This window comes from Oncorhynchus gorbuscha, linkage group LG07, assembly GCF_021184085.1.
Source record: "Oncorhynchus gorbuscha isolate QuinsamMale2020 ecotype Even-year linkage group LG07, OgorEven_v1.0, whole genome shotgun sequence".
Lineage (NCBI taxonomy): Eukaryota > Metazoa > Chordata > Actinopteri > Salmoniformes > Salmonidae > Oncorhynchus > Oncorhynchus gorbuscha.
The window spans coordinates 1,207,943-1,227,435 of record NC_060179.1 but is presented as its reverse complement, the minus strand read 5'-3'; the positions used below and the strand labels follow the sequence as shown (position 1 = coordinate 1,227,435).

Below are 19,493 nucleotides of genomic sequence, written 5' to 3'. Positions count from 1 at the left end.
CAGGGACACTGAAATTAGTATGATAGGTTATGTTTAGTATGGTTACATAAGACTGAAGGTTGATTAAGGAAAAATGAAAAGGGGATGACTAGCAATCCAAAGGTTGTGTGTTTGAATCTCATCACCGACAACTATAGCATTTTATCTGATTAACAACTTTACAGCTACTTAGCATGATAGCTAACTCCTCCCCTAACCCTAACCCTAACCCTACACCTAACCTTAACCCTTTAATCTAACTCCTAACTCTACCCCTAATCCTAACCTTAACCCTTTAACCTAACTCCTAACTCTAACCTTAACCCTACCCCTAACCCTAACCCTACACCTAACCTTAACCCTTTAATCTAACTCCTAACTCTACCCCTAATCCTAACCTTAACCCTTTAACCTAACTCCTACCCCTAACCTTAACCCAACCCCTAACCTTAACCCTCCCAACCCTACCCCTAACACCGAATCACTGCAGCCGAGACATGCCTGCCTTGTCATTTGACTGTAGCTGAGACATGCCTTGTCATTTGACTGTAGCTGAGACATGCATGCCTTGTCATTTGACTGTAGCTGAGACATGCCTTGTCATTTGTCTGTAGCTGAGACATGCATGCCTTGTCATTTGACTGCAGCTGAGACATGCCTTGTCATTTGACTGCAGCTGAGACATGCCTTGTCATTTGACTGTAGCTGAGACATGCATGCCTTGTCATTTGACTGTAGCTGAGACATGCATGCCTTGTCATTTGACTGTAGCTGAGACATGCCTTGTCATTTGACTGCAGCTGAGACATGCCTTGTCATTTGACTGTAGCTGAGACATGCATGCCTTGTCATTTGACTGTAGCTGAGACATGCATGCCTTGTCATTTGACTGTAGCTGAGACATGCCTTGTCATTTGACTGTAGCTGAGACATGCCTTGTCATTTGACTGTAGCTGAGACATGCCTTGTCATTTGACTGTAGCTGAGACATGCCTTGTCATTTGACTGTAGCTGAGACATGCCTTGTCATTTGACTGTAGCTGAGACATGCCTTGTCATTTCAAATCAAATCAAATCAAATCAAATCAAATTTATTTATATAGCCCTTCGTACATCAGCTGATATCTCAAAGTGCTGTACAGAAACCCAGCCTAAAACCCCAAACAGCAAACAATGCAGGTGTAAAAGCACGGTGGCTAGGAAAAACTCCCTAGAAAGGCCAAAACCAGGTCCTGGCAGAGTTGTGCAGACTCAGGACAACTGAGGTTTGGAGGAATACGCAGGTTTAAAGAGGAGTCTGCAGCTGAGACATGCCTTGTCATTTGACTGTAGCTGAGACATGCCTTGTCATTTGACTGCAGCTGAGACATGCCTTGTCATTTGACTGTAGCTGAGACATGCCTTGTCATTTGACTGTAGCTGAGACATACCTTGTCATTTGACTGTAGCTGAGACATGCCTTGTCATTTGACTGTAGCTGAGACATGCATGCCTTGTCATTTGACTGTAGCTGAGACATGCCGTGTCATTTGACTGTAGCTGAGACATGCATGCCTTGTCATTTGACTGTAGCTGAGACATGCCTTGTCATTTAACTGTAGCTGAGACATGCATGCCTTGTCATTTGACTGTAGCTGAGACATGCATGCCGTGTCATTTGACTGTAGCTGAGACATGCATGCCTTGTCATTTGACTGTAGCTGAGACATGCCTTGTCATTTGACTGTAGCTGAGACATGCCTTGTCATTTGACTGTAGCTGAGACATGCCTTGTCATTTGACTGCAGCTGAGACATGCCTTGTCATTTGACTGCAGCTGAGACATGCCTTGTCATTTGACTGTAGCTGACACATGCCTTGTCATTTGTCTGTAGCTGAGACATGCCTTGTCATTTGACTGCAGCTGAGACATGCCTTGTCATTTGACTGTAGCTGAGACATGCCTTGTCATTTGACTGTAGCTGAGACATGCCTTGTCATTTGACTGGAGCTGAGACATGCCTTGTCATATGACTGTAGCTGAGACATGCCTTGTCATTTGACTGTAGCTGAGACATGCCTTGTCATTTGACTGGAGCTGAGACATGCCTTGTCATTTGACTGTAGCTGAGACATGCCTTGTCATTTGACTGTAGCTGAGACATGCCTTGTCATTTGACTGTAGCTGAGACATGCATGCCTTGTCATTTGACTGTAGCTGAGACATGCCTTGTCATTTGACTGTAGCTGAGACATGCATGCCTTGTCATTTGACTGCAGCTGAGACATGCCTTGTCATTTGTCTGTAGCTGAGACATGCCTTGTCATTTGACTGTAGCTTAGACATGCATGCCTTGTCATTTGACTGTAGCTGAGACATGCCTTGTCATTTGACTGTAGCTGAGACATGCATGCCTTGTCATTTGACTGCAGCTGAGACATGCCTTGTCATTTGACTGTAGCTGAGACATGCCTTGTCATTTGACTGTAGCTGAGACATGCCTTGTCATTTGACTGTAGCTGAGACATGCCTTGTCATTTGACTGTAGCTGAGACATGCCTTGTCATTTGACTGTAGCTGAGACATGCCTTGTCATTTGACTGTAGCTGAGACATGCCTTGTCATTTGACTGCAGCTGAGACATGCCTTGTCATTTGACTGTAGCTGAGACATGCCTTGTCATTTGACTGCAGCTGAGACATGCCTTGTCATTTGACTGTAGCTGAGACATGCCTTGTCATTTGACTGTAGCTGAGACATGCCTTGTCATTTGACTGGAGCTGAGACATGCCTTGTCATTTGACTGGAGCTGAGACATGCCTTGTCATTTGACTGTAGCTGAGACATGCCTTGTCATTTGACTGGAGCTGAGACATGCCTTGTCATTTGACTGTAGCTGAGACATGCCTTGTCATTTGACTGTAGCTGAGACATGCCTTGTCATTTGACTGTAGCTGAGACATGCCTTGTCATTTGACTGCAGCTGAGACATGCCTTGTCATTTGACTGTAGCTGAGACATGCCTTGTCATTTGACTGTAGCTGAGACATGCCTTGTCATTTGACTGTAGCTGAGACATGCATGCCTTGTCATTTGACTGTAGCTGAGACATGCCTTGTCATTTGACTGTAGCTGAGACATGCCTTGTCATTTGACTGGAGCTGAGACATGCCTTGTCATTTGACTGTAGCTGAGACATGCCTTGTCATTTGACTGTAGCTGAGACATGCCTTGTCATTTGACTGTAGCTGAGACATGCCTTGTCATTTGACTGTAGCTGGAGTCTGATGGACGAAGTATGACGTCAAACACCTGCTGTTGTTAGCTGTTGCTTTAGCACATACTTCTGCTCAGTTTGACTGAGTATGTAACCATGGTGACTCAGTATGTAACCATGGTGACTCAGTATGTAACCAAGATGACCCAGTATGTAACCATGGTGACTTAGTATGTAACCGAGGTGACTCAGTAACCATGGTGCTGGAGGTTAAGACCATAGTCCTTTCTGTAAGACTGGCTTGTTTAATAAGTGATAAAAATAGTATTCATTCTCCATCATTACAAGTATTTAAAACGGATACATTTGGGAAATAAACATATACTGTATTTTACTGCATTAAGCTAGTATTCATGACCTCCAACAGCTCAGCCAGTCAGCATTGTCAGACACACAGAGAAACTAAACATATGAATGGGACAACATATCAGAATGCCCCCAATGTCAGGAACTCCATGTAGAGGGTGTGGATCAGGCTGCAGAGTCAACATGAGGACCCGTCAAACCGGTGTGGCTGTGCTGCTGGTGTGGACTGACTGCACGGCAGGTCAGGGCGCATGCTTGGTATTGGCTGTAGGCTACTGACAGCGCTACTTGGTATTGGCTGTAGGCTACTGACAGCGCTACTTGGTATTGGTTGTAGGCTACTGTAGGCACTGCTTTTTATCACCGCTTTGCTATTCGCATTTATCCATAGAGACCCTTAGACTTGAGCGTTTGCTGGGGGGAGTTTACGCACCTGCAACTTTGGACTGATCTGGTCAATTCGGGATGGAATCCAACGGCAATGCAGAAACACATGGTAAGTAGAACTGTAGTAACTGTAACTGTAGATATATGCAATATGGTGTGAAATCTGTTCATATTGTTGAGAACCTTCACAATCTGTTCGGTGCGACTTCCATGCATGATCATTCGGCACCGCTTTGAGTGGATAGGATGACTCAAGTGCGCAATTTCAAAATTTCATTTTTTTAAAGAAATGTTTTTATGATCTACTTGTATCAAGGTAACATCCGTTTTGATTCCATTCCTCAATAGGCATTGTGATCATGATTGAGTAGTAATGTGATTTGTTTGACTGTCTGAGGTGGTTGTCTAGTGTCCTGTCTCTAGGGCACGTAACATTCTGTCTGAAAGTCATTATTGTAAGTATAAACAGAGGAAATGCTTTCTCCCGTGGGATGAACAATGTGCCTTATTATACAAAATGTTGGTGTGCAGCCAGATCAGATATTAGTGTCTGGAGGTAGGTAGAAAGGGGAGGAGACATCCCTGGAGCCAACTCCTTCCTTCACACCTTCACTTTCCTTCACGCCCGCCTTAGTTACCTGATCACCCAATCACGTCACTGTACCATCAAACGGATAGTTTACCTGTTCCATAGGTAGCCTGTCTATCCCAGTTAGCAATCAGGTGGATTTAATGTGAAAGTTATAGCTGTATAGATGTAACGGAAGTTAAATGCTGTTCGTCTCACCAATACAAGACAAAAGCTTGTTTCCTCTTGGCTCTACACTGATTTTATGCACTCTCATTCATATAGGGGCCTAGACACGGCCCCTATAACTGACTAGGATGTTAGCCTAGATACGGCCCCTATAACTGACTAGGATGTTAGCCTAGATACGGCCCCTATAACTGACTAGGATGTTAGCCTAGACACAGCCCCTATAACTGACTAGGATGTTAGCCTAGATACGGCCCCTATAACTGACTAGGATGTTAGCCTAGATACGGCCCCTATAACTGACTAGGATGTTAGCCTAGATACGGCCCCTATAACTGACTAGGATGTCAGCCTAGATACGGCCCCTATAACTGACTAGGATGCTAGCCTAGATACGGCCCTTATAACTGACTAGGATGTTAGCCTAGACACGGCCCCTATAACTGACTAGGATGTTAGCCTAGATACGGCCCCTATAACTGACTAGGATGTTAGCCTAGATACGGCCCTTATAACTGACTAGGATGTTAGCCTAGATACGGCCCCTATAACTGACTAGGATGTTAGCCTAGACACGGCCCCTATAACTGACTAGGATGTTAGCCTAGATACGGCCCCTATAACTGACTAGGATGTTAGCCTAGATACGGCCCCTATAACTGACTAGGATGTTAGCCTAGATACGGCCCTTATAACTGACTAGGATGTTAGCCTAGATACGGCCCCTATAACTGACTAGGATGTTAGCCTAGATACGGCCCCTATAACTGACTAGGATGTTAGCCTAGATACGGCCCCTATAACTGACTAGGATGTTAGCCTAGATACGGCCCCTATAACTGACTAGGATGTTAGCCTAGATACGGCCCCTATAACTGACTAGGATGTTAGCCCAGACACGGCCCCTATAACTGACTAGGATGTTAGCCTAGATACGGCCCCTATAACTGACTAGGATGTTAGCCTAGACACGGCCCCTATAACTGACTAGGATGTTAGCCTAGACACGGCCCTTATAACTGACTAGGATGTTAGCCTAGATACGGCCCTTATAACTGACTAGGATGTTAGCCTAGATACGGCCCCTATAACTGACTAGGATGTTAGCCTAGATACGGCCCCTATAACTGACTAGGATGTTAGCCTAGATACGGCCCTTATAACTGACTGGCATTTATATGATTATGTGAATGATAAGTAGTAAAGGGTAACCAATGAACAGGGATATATAGTAGATGGAACATGCTATCCGTCATTCACAGCCAAACATTATGGACCTGAAAAATATTTCGACTGTAGGAGAGAGTGGTGTAAGTTGAGATGTATTTTTTTTACATTCAGCATCAATTCTTCAAGGGAAATATAGTACTCTTTCTAACATAGATATCTACATATATTTCAGGATGTTGTGTATCTGTCACGCCCTGACCGTAGATTGCTTGTATATTTCTATTTTTTGTTTGGTCAGGGTGTGATGTGGGTGGGTGTTCTATGTTGTATGTCTAGTTCTATGTGTTTCTATGTTTAGGCCTGGTATGGTTCCCAATCAGAGGCAGCTGGTTATCGTTGTCTCTGATTGAGAAACATACTTAGGCAGCCTGTTTTCCCACTATGAGTTGTGGGTGTTTGTTTTCTGTTTTGTACCTGACAGAACGCGTTTTGTTCTACTTTTGTTTTTGTTTCAGTGTTCCGGTTATAATAAACAACATGGACACATTGGTCCGGTTATAATAAACAACATGGACACTTACCACGCTGCACATTGGTCCGGTTATAATAAACAACATGGACACTTACCACGCTGCACATTGGTCCGATATTTCCTACTCCTCAGGAGAATCGTTACAGGAGGTTCTGGAAATATTCAGATGTCATGTAAACAATTTAGAAAACTGCTCGTCTAAAAAAAATAGTTCTCTTGTTACAACGTACCTGGGAATACTGAAACAAGAAGTCGTACACGCTGTTCCAGAGCATCCCAAACATGCTCAATGAGTGACATGTCTGGTGAGTATGCAGGCCATGGAAGAACTGGGACATTTTCAGCTTCCGGGAATTGTGTACAGATCCTTGTGACATGGGGCCGTGCGTTATCATGCTGAAACAGGATGTGATGGAGTCGGATGAATGGCACGACAATGGGCCTCAGGATCTCGTCACAGTATCTCTGTGCATTCAAATTGCCATCGATAAAAATAAAATTGTGTTCGTTGTCTGTAGCTTATGCCTGCCCATAACATAACCCCACCGTCACGATGGGGCACTCTGTTCACAACGTTGACATCAACAAACCACTCGCTCACATGACGTCCTGCACGTGGTCTGTGGTTGTGAGGCCAGTTGGACATGCTGCCAAATTCTCTAAAATGACATTGGAGGTGGTCTGCCATGTGCCCAGTACAGTTGAAACTGGGATTCATCTGTGAAGAGCACTCTACTCCAGCGTGCCGGTGGCCATCGAAGGTCAGCATTTGCCCACTGAAGTTGGTTACAACACTTAACTGCTGTCAGGTCAAGACCCTGGTGAGGATGACGAGCACGCAGATGAGCTACCCTGAGACAGTTTCTGACAGTTTGTGCAGAAGTTCTTCGTTGGGCAACCCCACAGTTTATCAGCTGTCCGGGTGGCTGGCCTCAGACCAGGTGAAGAAGCCGGAGGTCCTTGTCTGGCGTGGTTACATTGTGGTCTGCGCTTGTGAGGCCAGTTGTTAAACGACATTGAAGCCGGCTTATTGTAGAAAACTTTACCTTCAGTAACAACTCGGGTGGACATTCCTGCAGTCAGCATTCCAATTGCACGCTCTCTCAATATTTGAGATATCTGTGACATTGTGGTGGGACAACTGCACATTTTATAGTAGCCTTTTATTGTCCCCAGCACAAGGTGCACATGTGTTATAATCATGCTGTTTAATCAGCTTCTAGACATGCCACACCTGTGAGAAATGCTCACTAACAGGAATGTAAAGAATATGAGAGAAACGTTTTGTTGTGTCTTTCAGATACGACAAATGGCATTGCAAAATAAAACAACCAAAATCATTTGATCACGTTCACCTTGCTAATACCTTAGATACTGTCTTGGCCAAATTCCATGACTTCCATAGGAATACAGCAAATAAGAGTGTTATTGTCACCGTAAAAGGTAAATGATGGGAGTTATAATGCACAGCTTCAGGACAGGTCAGGTCAGAGGTCAGAGTTCAGGACTGATAACGGGAAACATGGGTATGTATGGCCGGTACCAGGTTAATGAATCTGACTCTTTTGGTCTTTTCAGAACCTCTGTAAGTACGGAGGTGGTACTAATTCATAACACTTCTACCCTCCTCTAGATGCCTTGTAAGGTAACGGTGATCAACGCGTCTCTCAATAACAATGTCTTTAGACTGTTGTGTTGATGGTGGAAAATGTACGCAGTTGTCATACTTGAGAAAAGTAAAGATACACTGCAAAGTATGTGGACACCTGCTTGTCGAACATCTTATTCCAAAATCATGGGCATTAATATGGAGTTGGTCCCCTTTGCTGCTATAACAGCCTCCACTCTTCTGGGAAGGCTTTAATATGGAGTTGGTCCCCTCTTTGCTGCTATAACAGCCTCCACTCTTCTGGGAAGGCTTTAATATGGAGTTGGTCCCCTTTGCTGCTATAACAGCCTCCACTCTTCTGGGAAGGCTTTAATATGGAGTTGGTCCCCCCTTTGCTGCTATAACAGCCTCCACTCTTCTGGGAAGGCTTTAATATGGAGTTGGTCCCCCCTTTGCTGCTATAACAGCCTCCACTCTTCTGGGAAGGCTTTAATATGGAGTTGGTCCCCCCTTTGCTGCTATAACAGCCTCCACTCTTCTCGGAAGGCTTTCCACTAAATGTTGGAACATTGCTGCAGGGACTTGCTTCCATTCAGCCACGAGCATTAGTGAGGTTGGGCACTGATGTTGGGCGATTAGGCCTGGCTTGCAGTCTGCGTTCCAATTAATCCCAAAGGGGTTTGATGGGGTTGAGGTCAGGTCTCTGTGCAGACCAGTCAGGTTCATCCACACCAATGTCGACAAACCATTTCTGTATGGACCTCGCTTTTGTGCACGGGGGCGTTGTCATGCTGAAACAGGAAAGGGCCTTCCCCAAACTGTTGCCACAAAGTTTGAAGCACAGAATTGTATAGGATGTCATTGTGTGCTGTAGCTTTAAGATTCACTGGAACTACGGGGCCTAGCCCGAACCATGAAAAACAGCCTCAGACCATTATTCCTTATCCACAAAAACTTTACAGTTGGCACTATGCATTCAGGCTGGTAGCGTTCTCCTGGTATCTGACAAACCCAGGTTAATCCGTCAGACTGCCAGATGGTGAAGCTTGATTCATCACTCCAGAGAACGCATTTCCACTGCCCCAGAGTCCAATGACGGCAAGCTTTACACCACCAGCTGACGAATGGCATTACTCATGGTGATCTTAGGCTTGTGTGCGGCCAAGGAAACACATTTCATGAAGCTCCCGATGAAGAGTTCTTGTGCTGACGTTGCTTCCAGAGGCAGTTTGGAACTCGGTAGTGATTGCTGATACTGAGGACATTTTTACGCACTACAGCAGTCTGCAGTTCCGTTCTGTGAGCTTGTGTGGCCTACCACTTTGCGGCTTAGCCGTTGTTGCTCCAATACTTCCACTTCATAATAACAACACCTGCAGTTGACCGGGGCAGCTCTAGAAGGGCAGACATTTGATGAACTGACTTGTTGGAAAGGGAGCGTCCTATGACGGTGCCACGTTGACAGTCACTGAGCTCTTCAGTATGGGCCATTTTACTGCCAATGTTTGTGTATGGAGATTGAATGGCTGTGTGCTCAATTTGTATAAATCTGTCAACAAAGGGTGTGACTGAAATAGCCAAATACATTCATTTACTTCTGTGTACCTTAATATTAAATATTTATTTGATTTATTTAACCTTTATTTAACTAGGCAAGTCAGTTAAAAACCAATGATTATTTACAATTACGGCCTACCAAAAGGCAAAAAGGCCTCCTGCGGGGACGGGGTGTCCATGATTGAGTCTTTGAATGAAGAGATGGAGATAAAACTGTCCAGTTTGAGTGTTTGTTGTAGCTTGTTCCAGTCGCTAGCTGCAGTGAACTGAATAGAGGAGCGACCCAGGGATGTGGGTGCTTTGGGGACCTTTAACAGAATGTGACTGGCAGAACGGGTGTTGCCTGTGTCACAGATTCGTCAAGTACTTGTTTGGGTGTGGCCGAGTCCTGAGAAGGTGACAACTGCTGTGTCAAGGTGTCACCCAGTAACCGTTCTGGACCAATCACAACTGCTGGGTCAGGGTGTCACCCAGTAACAGTTCTGGACCAATCACGAATGCTGGGTCAGGGTGTCACCCAGTAATAGTTCTGGACCAATCACAACTGCTGGGTCAGGGTGTCACCCAGTAATAGTTCTGGACCAATATCATTATGGGGTATTGAGTCATTATGGGGTATTGTGTCTTGATTGTGTATTGAGTCATTGTGGGGTATTGACTCATTGTGGGGTATTGAGTCATTGTGGGGTATTGAGTCATTATGGGGTATTGTGTCATTATGGGGTTTTGAGTCATTATGGGGTATTGAGTCATTATGGGGTATTGAGTCATTATGGGATATTGTGTCATTATGGGGTATTGAGTCTTTATCTGATATTGTGTAATTATGGGGTATTGAGTCATTATGGGGTATTGAGTCATTATGGGGTATTGAGTCATTGTGGGGTATTGAGTCATTATGGGGTATTGAGTCATTGTGGGGTATTGTGTCATTATGGGGTATTGTGTCATGGGGTAGTGTGTCATTATGGGATATTGTGTCATTATGGGGTATTGAGTCATTATGGGGTATTGAGTCATTATGGGGTATTAAGTCATTGTGGGGTATTGAGTCATTATGGGGTATTGAGTCATTGTGGGGTATTGTGTCATTATGTGGTATTGAGTCATTGTGGGGTATTGAGTCATTATGGGGTATTGAGTCATTATGGGGTATTGAGTCATTGTGGGGTATTGTGTCATTATGTGGTATTGAGTCATTGTGGGGTATTGAGTCATTATGGGGTATTGAGTCATTATGGGGTATTGAGTCATTATGGGGTATTGAGTCATTATGGGGTATTGTGTCATTATGGGGTATTGTGTCATTATGGGGTAGTGTGTCATTATGGGGTATTGAGTCATTATGGGGTATTGTGTCATTATGGGGTATTGAGTCATTGTGGGGTATTGAGTCATTGTGGGGTATTGAGTCATTATGGGGTATTGAGTCATTATGGGGTATTGTGTCATTATGGGGTATTGAGTCATTGTGGGGTATTGAGTCATTATGGGGTTTTGTGTCATTATGGGGTATTGAGTCATTATGGGGTATTATGTCACTATGGGGTTTTGTGTTACTATGGGGTTTCTGTTACTATGGGGTTTTCTGTTACTATGGGTTTTCTGTTACTATGGGGTATTGTGATACTATGGGGTTTGTGTTACTATGGGGTTTTCTGTTACTATGGGGCATTTAGTCACTAGGTTTGAATCACATTTGAAAAATGACAGTTAGCTTCTTGTGCTCGCTATACACTTTAGATAGAACACAAGTACACATTTTGAAACACAGTCAAAGACTGAATCACACAATACTAGCTTATCTAAACTCATGTTTTGTGTTGATAATGGTATGGGTCAGGAGTGAGCAGTCCTGTGATCAAACAAGTCAACAACAACAGAGCTACTGAGTGAATTCAGACTACGGTCCAAAACCCTACAGAGGCAGTCTGAAGCACTCAGCTATTTCCCAGTGCCCAGCCTTCCTCCTCCTCTCGGAATTCATGCCAGCTAGATTCATAAACAGCCTCTGTCAGTCTGTTGCGGGACCTTGTAAAAATGTCTACAATGTTGTTGTTGTGCCCACGCCCCAGGAGTGGTGAGCACTGACAGGGTGGTTCTGAACGTGGACCGGGGCAGTCCAGCCTAGTCCAGCCCAGTCCAACCTACTCCAGCCTAGTCCAGCCTAGTCCAGCCTAGTCCAGCCCAGTCTAGTCCAGCCCAGTCCAACCTACTCCAGCCTAGTCCAGCCTAGTCCAGCCCAGTCCAGCCTACTCCAGCCTAGTCCAGCCCAGTCTAGTCCAGCCCAGTCCAGCCTACTCCAGCCTAGTCCAGCCCAGTGTAGTCCCGCCCAGCCCAGTCCAGCCTAGTTCAGCCTAGTCCAGCCCAGTCCAGCCTACTCCAGCCTAGTCCAGCCTAGCCTAGTCCAGCCTAGTCCAGCCCAGTCCAGCCCAGTCCAGCCCAGTCTAGCCTAGTCCAGTCCAGTCCAGCCTAGTTCAGCCCAGTCCAGCCTAGTCCAGCCTAGTCCAGTTTAGCCTAGTCCAGCCCAGTCCAGCCTACTCCAGCCTAGTCCAGCCTAGTCCAGTCTAGCCTAGTCCAGCCCAGTCCAGTCGAGTCCAGCCCAGTCCAGCCGAGTCCAGTCTCGCCTAGTCCAGCCCAGTCCAGTCGAGTCCAGCCTAGTCCAGCCCAGTCTAGTCTAGCCTAGTCCAGCCCAGTCTAGTCTAGTCCAGCCCAGTCCAGCCTAGTCCATCCTAGTCCAGCCCAGCCCAGTCCAGCCTAGTCCAGCCCAGTCTAGTCTAGTCCAGCCCAGTCCAGCCTAGTCCAGCCTAGTCCAGCCCAGCCCAGTCCAGCCTAGTCCAGCCCAGTCCAGCCTAGTCCAGCCTAGTCCAGCCCAGCCCAGTCCAGCCTAGTCCAGCCCAGTCTAGTCTAGTCCAGCCCAGTCCAGTCCAGCCTAGTCCAGCCTAGTCTAGTCCAGCCCAGCCCAGTCCAGCCTAGTCCAGCCTAGTCCAGCCCAGTCCAGCCTAGTCCAGCCCAGTCCAGCCCAGTCCAGCCTAGTCCAGCCTAGTCCAGCCTAGTCCAGCCTAGTCCAGCCCAGTCCAGCCTAGTCCAGCCCAGTCCAGCCCAGTCCAGCCCAGTCCAGCCTAGTCCAGCCTAGTCCAGCCTAGTCCAGCCCAGTCCAGCCCAGTCCAGCCTAGTCCAGCCTAGTCCAGCCCAGCCCGCTGACTGCTGCCTCTAACTCCTGCTGCTCGTTGTACTCTTCCATCTTTCATTTTCAGAGTATATCTTGAGTGGTAGTGAGGAAAACATTTGGGTTGGAGGGGTCCTTTTGCTTTCACTTCCTGTCTGACTCGACTGACCTGGAATGTTTGTCTCAGATGTTCTACACAGGATGCTTTGCAGAAGTGTGGTTGCAACCACGAACATGCACACACGCAAACACATGCAAGCAATACACGTACACACACGGGTTGTGAGCAGCCACTGGTGAGATCATTGAGCTTCATCTGACCATGTGAAAGCTCTGATGGAAAATCTGCAGCTTTTACAGTATACAGCCTTCACCACAATTCCAACACCACACTGCTCCATCCCAATACATAAATACCGAATGGCTTCCTTTATTACCATTCCAGATGGGTTTACCATGGTTACGGTAGTTGTGAAGAGTCCATCTGTCTGTGACCTCTAACCTCCGTGTGACCCCACTAGGGTTAGAGAGAGATGCAGACGTCCAGTTGTTGCTGGTGGGGGGAGAGCTGCTGAAGGTAAGGTCCTCCTCCTGGAAGAAGAACCGCTTCTACAAGCTGCAGGAGGACTGTGCAACCATGTGGCACGAGTCACACAGGACATTCAAGCGCAACCAGACCTGTGAGTACTGCTACTGTATCAGAGCAACCAGACCTGTGAGTACTGCTACTATATCAGAGTAACCAGACCTGTGAGTACTGCTACTATATCAGAGCAACCAGACCTGTGAGTACTGCTACTATATCAGAGTAACCAGACCTGTGAGTACTGCTACTATATCAGAGCAACCAGACCTGTGAGTACTGCTACTATATCAGAGTAACCAGACCTGTGAGTACTGCTACTATATCAGAGCAACCAGACCCGTGAGTACTGCTACTGTATCCGAGTAACCAGACCTGTGAGTACTGCTACTGTATCCGAGTAACCAGACCCGTGAGTACTGCTACTGTATCAGAGTAACCAGACCTGTGAGTACTGCTACTATATCAGAGTAACCAGACCTGTGAGTACTGCTACTGTATCCGAGTAACCAGACCTGTGAGTACTGCTACTGTATCCGAGTAACCAGACCTGTGAGTACTGCTACTATATCAGAGCAACCAGACCTGTGAGTACTCCTACTGTATCCGAGTAACCAGACCTGTGAGTACTGCTACTATATCAGAGTAACCAGACCTGTGAGTACTGCTACTATATCAGAGCAACCAGACCTGTGAGTACTGCTACTATATCAGAGTAACCAGACCTGTGAGTACTGCTACTATATCAGAGCAACCAGACCCGTGAGTACTGCTACTGTATCCGAGTAACCAGACCTGTGAGTACTGCTACTGTATCCGAGTAACCAGACCCGTGAGTACTGCTACTGTATCAGAGTAACCAGACCTGTGAGTACTGCTACTATATCAGAGTAACCAGACCTGTGAGTACTGCTACTGTATCCGAGTAACCAGACCTGTGAGTACTGCTACTGTATCCGAGTAACCAGACCTGTGAGTACTGCTACTATATCAGAGCAACCAGACCTGTGAGTACTCCTACTGTATCCGAGTAACCAGACCTGTGAGTACTGCTACTATATCAGAGTAACCAGACCTGTGAGTACTGCTACTATATCAGAGTAACCAGACCTGTGAGTACTGCTACTATATCAGAGTAACCAGACCTGTGAGTACTGCTACTATATCAGAGTAACCAGACCTGTGAGTACTGCTACTATATCAGAGCAACCAGACCTGTGAGTACTGCTACTATATCAGAGTAACCAGACCTGTGAGTACTGCTACTATATCAGAGTAACCAGACCTGTGAGTACTGCTACTATATCAGAGTAACCAGACCTGTGAGTACTGCTACTATATCAGAGTAACCAGACCTGTGAGTACTGCTACTATATCAGAGTAACCAGACCTGTGAGTAGTTCTACTGTATCATAACCTAACGTAGCAGGCGTAGAAAGATGCCTGAGCAAGTTAGGTTGATGTTACCGGATGTTAGCGTTTTATGGCGACTCTGCATAGGCCCCTGTACCATACACTTGTACCATTCATCTACATCAACATCTACATCAGAATTAACGTTGAAGGGCCCAACACATTTCCCTCCATTCTGATGTGAAAAAACATATCCTCTGTTGTAGTGGGCCAGTTCCAATGTAAACAGGTTGTAATGTGTTAGGGTAGGAACCACGATTTTTAGTTGTAGTCACGATATGGTTACCTAGAACTAAAAATATAGTTGTGTTTTGGGGGTTTTACCTATTTATTATTAAGTTACTTCCGATTATTTTCTAAACGACCCACAATGCACTATGTCTCAACGTCATATGGAGAATCTACTCTGCGTTAGCTAGCGCAACCAGGTTAATGTTGGCAACTAGCCATGCAGACCGAGTGTTGGCAGTGGTGAGCTATAATCCACCTATCACGAGGTGTGATGTAAACAACCAATCAGATTCCGCATGATCTCCGTGAAGTAGGCTACCACAGTTTTTCAACCTTGGCTTAGTACTAGTGCACTACAGTAGCTGACTGACAGTGCTGTTGTGATCATTTTCATCTGTCTGGACCCTTCCTTCTATCACTGTCTTCAGGAAACTATACGTATGTCGGAAGTCACGACTTCACAGGAGAGCCGTTTAAACGTAAAAAATATTTTTTTTATCAAAATGTGTTTTTTGGGCAGAAATGCCTTCTCGAACATGTTAACTTTCATGTGGATTAATAACAAACTTGTATGCCATCTGTAAATACGAATGACATTGTTAAATGAAAAGCCTTGTTGGTTAAGCCACAGAAAGCCTTCCCACTAGTCATGATTGGCTGAGATAACGAGTGGGCTGGACCTGCCGAGAGAGGAGTTCGGATTGGTCTGCCATATTGAAGGCTTCTGCCTATTTGAGCTCGTCAGCCTGTGTTGGTAATCCTGTCGAACGCGGTTTTAAAGTGTAATGTGTAGTGGATCTGTATAGGTGTTGCTCTCCACTTTCTGGAGGATCAAGTTTTGCCTGGGTTAACTCCATCTATTGGTAAGATTATTTGATAAATGGTTAGATGACATTATGTATTTCCAAAACGTTGGTTTACTTAAATGTAGCTGTAAGCTAGGTTTTGACAGCAACTGGCTGACTCATGCAGTGCTAACGTAACGTTAGCAGGCTACATTTACATTTACATTTAAGTCATTTAGCAGACGCTCTTAGTAGGACTAACATTAACAGGATAGTAGGGCTAATGTTAGCAGCCTAGTTGGCTAGCAACCTTGCAAGTTGAATTGTAAATATACATTTATAAAGTATTTGATTGTAAATTGTCAGAAAATGTTATTGAAACCAGTGGTCATGAGTGCAAACGATTTGATTTATTTTATACATTTGAAGTTATTTCTGTTGGACATGATAGAGAATAGTGTCACATCTGCTCCTGCAACGCCTCTACGGCTCGTCTTGTGTCTTCTTGACCTGCCGTCACTCCCCCGGGACTCTCTCCCTCCCTCTCCCTCTCTGTGTGTGATTGTGTGGGCGGAACCAGGTGTGCTGGAGTCAGAGCAGATCCCTACCAGCTGTAACCTGTTCCATAATCAAGACCTCTACAAATACTCAGCCCTGCTACTTCCACGCGGCCAGATCGTAATCTCTCTCAGTCTGTTTCTAGCCGTTTGTTACTATTCAGATCTTGTTATCCTGCTGTGCCTGTTTTCCTTGCCTGTCGCTGTTTTCCTCTCCGCTACAGTACTGCCCTCTCTGACTCTGGTCCTTGTCTCCAGTCCCACGTCTCATCATCCTGCTACTCTGTCTGGATTCTCCTCTCTACTACTCCCTTGGATTCCCCTCCAGACCTGTTTACCCTGTCTCAACCCCTCTCGCTCCAGCCTCCATCTCCCCCTTGTTTTTCAGTAAATATCTTGGTTACTTCATCCCAGTCTCCTCGTCTGGGTCTACTCTTGGGTTCCCCTGTTCCACTCCGCGTAATAGTACGATCTGGCCAAAGAGATGAACCAAGCAGACTCTGCTACTCTCCACCAAACCCTCGTCGGCCAAGGCGCCCTGCTCGAGCAACATGACCGAGCCCCGAAGACCCTTCTGGAGCACATCAAGGAGTTTTCCATCGAGGAGTTTTCACAGAGCCTGCATGACCTACAGGGCTGACCCTTTGCCCAGAGCTCACAATCAGTTCCAAGTACTTCTCCAGTAGCAGTTTTTTCCGATTCCCAAGTGTTACGATGGCAACCTCGAAGCTTGCAGAGCATTTTTGGTACAATGTTCAAAAGTATTTGAGCAACAGCCCTACTCTTATGCTAGCGAACGGGCCAATATTTCCTTTCTGATTGGCTGCCTCCATGGAGCAGCGCTTTCCTGGGCCACAGTGGTGTTGGAGACACAGTCCCCCATCTGCTTCACCTACTCCAGATTCACGGAGGAGATGAAGAAAGTCTTCGACCACCCGGTCTGCTGTAAATGACCGCTGTCCCTCCGTCAAGGCTCCCATAGTGTTGCTGAGATGGCATGTGAGTTTCACACCCTCACCGCTGAGAGTGGCTGGAATGAGGAGCTTCAAGGAGCATTCCGGAACACGCTCACGGAGACCATTAAGGACGAGTTGGTGTCCAGGGATGAACCTGATGGACTTGATGAACTCATCTCTCGCCATCCACATCGATAACCGCCTCTGTGAGCGTCGGGTGGAGAGGGTAGGTCCCATAACATCTGCTTCAGTTTCTTGTCCTCCTTCTCTGACTGCATCTCATCCCCAGGCTTGTCCAGATCCTGAACCTATGCAGCTCGGCTGGGCCCGTCTCTCTCCAGAGGAGAGGCAATGACGAATCGGCACTAGGAGCTGCCTATACTGTGGCCAGGTTGGTCACTTTGTCTCCACTTGTTCCCTGCATCCAGCAAAAGAGGGGGCTTGGCAGTAGTGGGGAATATACTGTTGAGCCAAATCGCCTGCCCATCTTCCCCCAGACCCCTGCTTGAAGGCAACCTTGTGTGGCAGAGCCAGGCTTTTCCTCTGTCTGCTCTCATCAATTCGAGCACCAACGAGAGCTTCCTAGACCGAGGTTTTGTTACCCAGTTGGGCCTGGACTCTGTTCCACTCGATTCACCCCTCGATGCCAACGCTCTCAATGGACAGCTCCTCTCCCTTGTCTTTGAGAGAACCGTGCTTGTCATCCAGCATCTCTCTGGAAATCACCAGGAAAAGATCCCTTTCCACATAATCGACTGTCCTTACTCTCCCCTAGTTCTTGGCCATCCATGGTTAAAGCTACACAACCCACAGATTGACTGGACCACCAGAAAGGTAACCACATGGAGTTTGTTATGTCACTCTAATTGTTTGCATTCTGCCCTTCCCCCAGACTAGTCTGTGCCCCAGTTCATTCCAGAACCTCCAGACCTGTCATCAGTTCCACCCGAGTATCACAATCTAGTTCCTGTGTTCAGCAAGCATCACGCCCTGTCGCTGCCGCCTCATCGGCCGTATCACTGAGCCCTTGACCTCCAGCCTGAAGCTCCTCTCCCCAATAGCCGGTTGTTTAACCTCTTTCGTCCCGAGCAAGAGGCTATGGAGAGGTATGTCCAAGATTCTCTGGCTGCAGGACGCCATCTTCCTCCCCGGTTTGTGCTGGGTTTTTCTTTGTGAAGAAGGATGGGTCACTGAGCCGTGCATATACGTGGGCTGAATAACATCACTGTTTAGAACAAGTACACCTTGCCACTCATCAGTTCTGCTTTCTCCCCCCTCCATGGTGCCACAGTGTTTACCAAACTCGACCTCCGGAATGTCTACCACCTTGTCCGCATAAGAGAGGGGGACGAATGGAAGACTGGGTTCAACACATCACTTTGAGTATTTGGCCTTTTGGTCTTACTAACGCCCCTGCTGTTTTCCAGAACCTAGTCAATGACGTGCCGAGGGATGTGATTGGACACTTTGTTTTAATCTATTTAATGCAATTACATCTTTATTTTTCCCAAGGACCCTGAGGCTCACCAGCAACACGTTCGCCAAGTTCTTCAACGGCTGTTGGAGCTTTTTGTTAAAGCTGAAAAATGTGAGTTCCATGCTGCCTCAGTGTCTTTCCTGGGTTATATTATTGCACAGGGACAGTTAAGTATGGACCCCGCCAAGGTCAAGGCATTCAGAGTGGCCTACGCCCTCCAACCTGAAGCAGCAACAGTTTCCTGGGGTTTGCACATTTTTACAGACGTTTCATCCGCAACTACAGCCATCTGGTAGCACCTCTCACCACTCTGTTCCACTGGCAGAGGCAGCATTCCTGGAACTCAAGCGTCGCTTCACCTCCGGTCCTTAGCCTGACCCAGGACTCCAGTTCATCATGGAGATGGACGCCTCTGACACTGGGGGTAGGTGCTGTTCTGTCTCAACGTTCCCCCTCTGATCAGAAGGTCCACCCATGTGCATTCTTTGCCCGCAAGCTCTCAGCTGCAGAGAGGGAACTCCTGGCCGTTAAGCTGGCTCTGGAGGAATGGCATCACTGGCTGGGGGATCTGTAAGCCCCTTCATCATTTGGACTGGCCATATAAACCTGTCCCACATCCAGACCGCCAAATGTCTGAACTCCTGGCAATCCAGGTGGGCCTTGTCCTTCAGTAGATTCAATTTCCTACTCACTTATCACCCCGGTTCGAAGAATATCAAGCCTGATGCCCTCTCTGGCCAGTTCACAACCAACAACACAGGTACCGAG

General features: G+C 46.6%; 1 protein-coding gene across 3 annotated transcripts in view; it reads left to right on the top strand.

Moving 5' to 3' along the window:
* The first annotated feature begins 3,724 nt into the window (after nucleotides 1-3,724).
* Nucleotides 3,725-19,493, top strand: part of plcd1a (phospholipase C, delta 1a) — a 107,878-nt gene continuing 92,109 nt past the window's right edge. For 2 of the 3 annotated variants that reach the window (XR_006839572.1, XM_046355394.1), the window contains exons 1-2: nucleotides 3,804-4,038; nucleotides 13,245-13,403. Coding sequence is in view for 2 of the 3 variants with exons in the window: in XM_046355394.1 (XP_046211350.1) it covers nucleotides 4,008-4,038; nucleotides 13,245-13,403 (190 nt within the window). In the remaining variant the exon portion in view is untranslated. Of the gene's footprint in view, nucleotides 3,784-3,803; nucleotides 4,039-13,244; nucleotides 13,404-19,493 lie in introns of those variants that run through there. The other variant, XM_046355395.1, reaches the window with a different exon arrangement.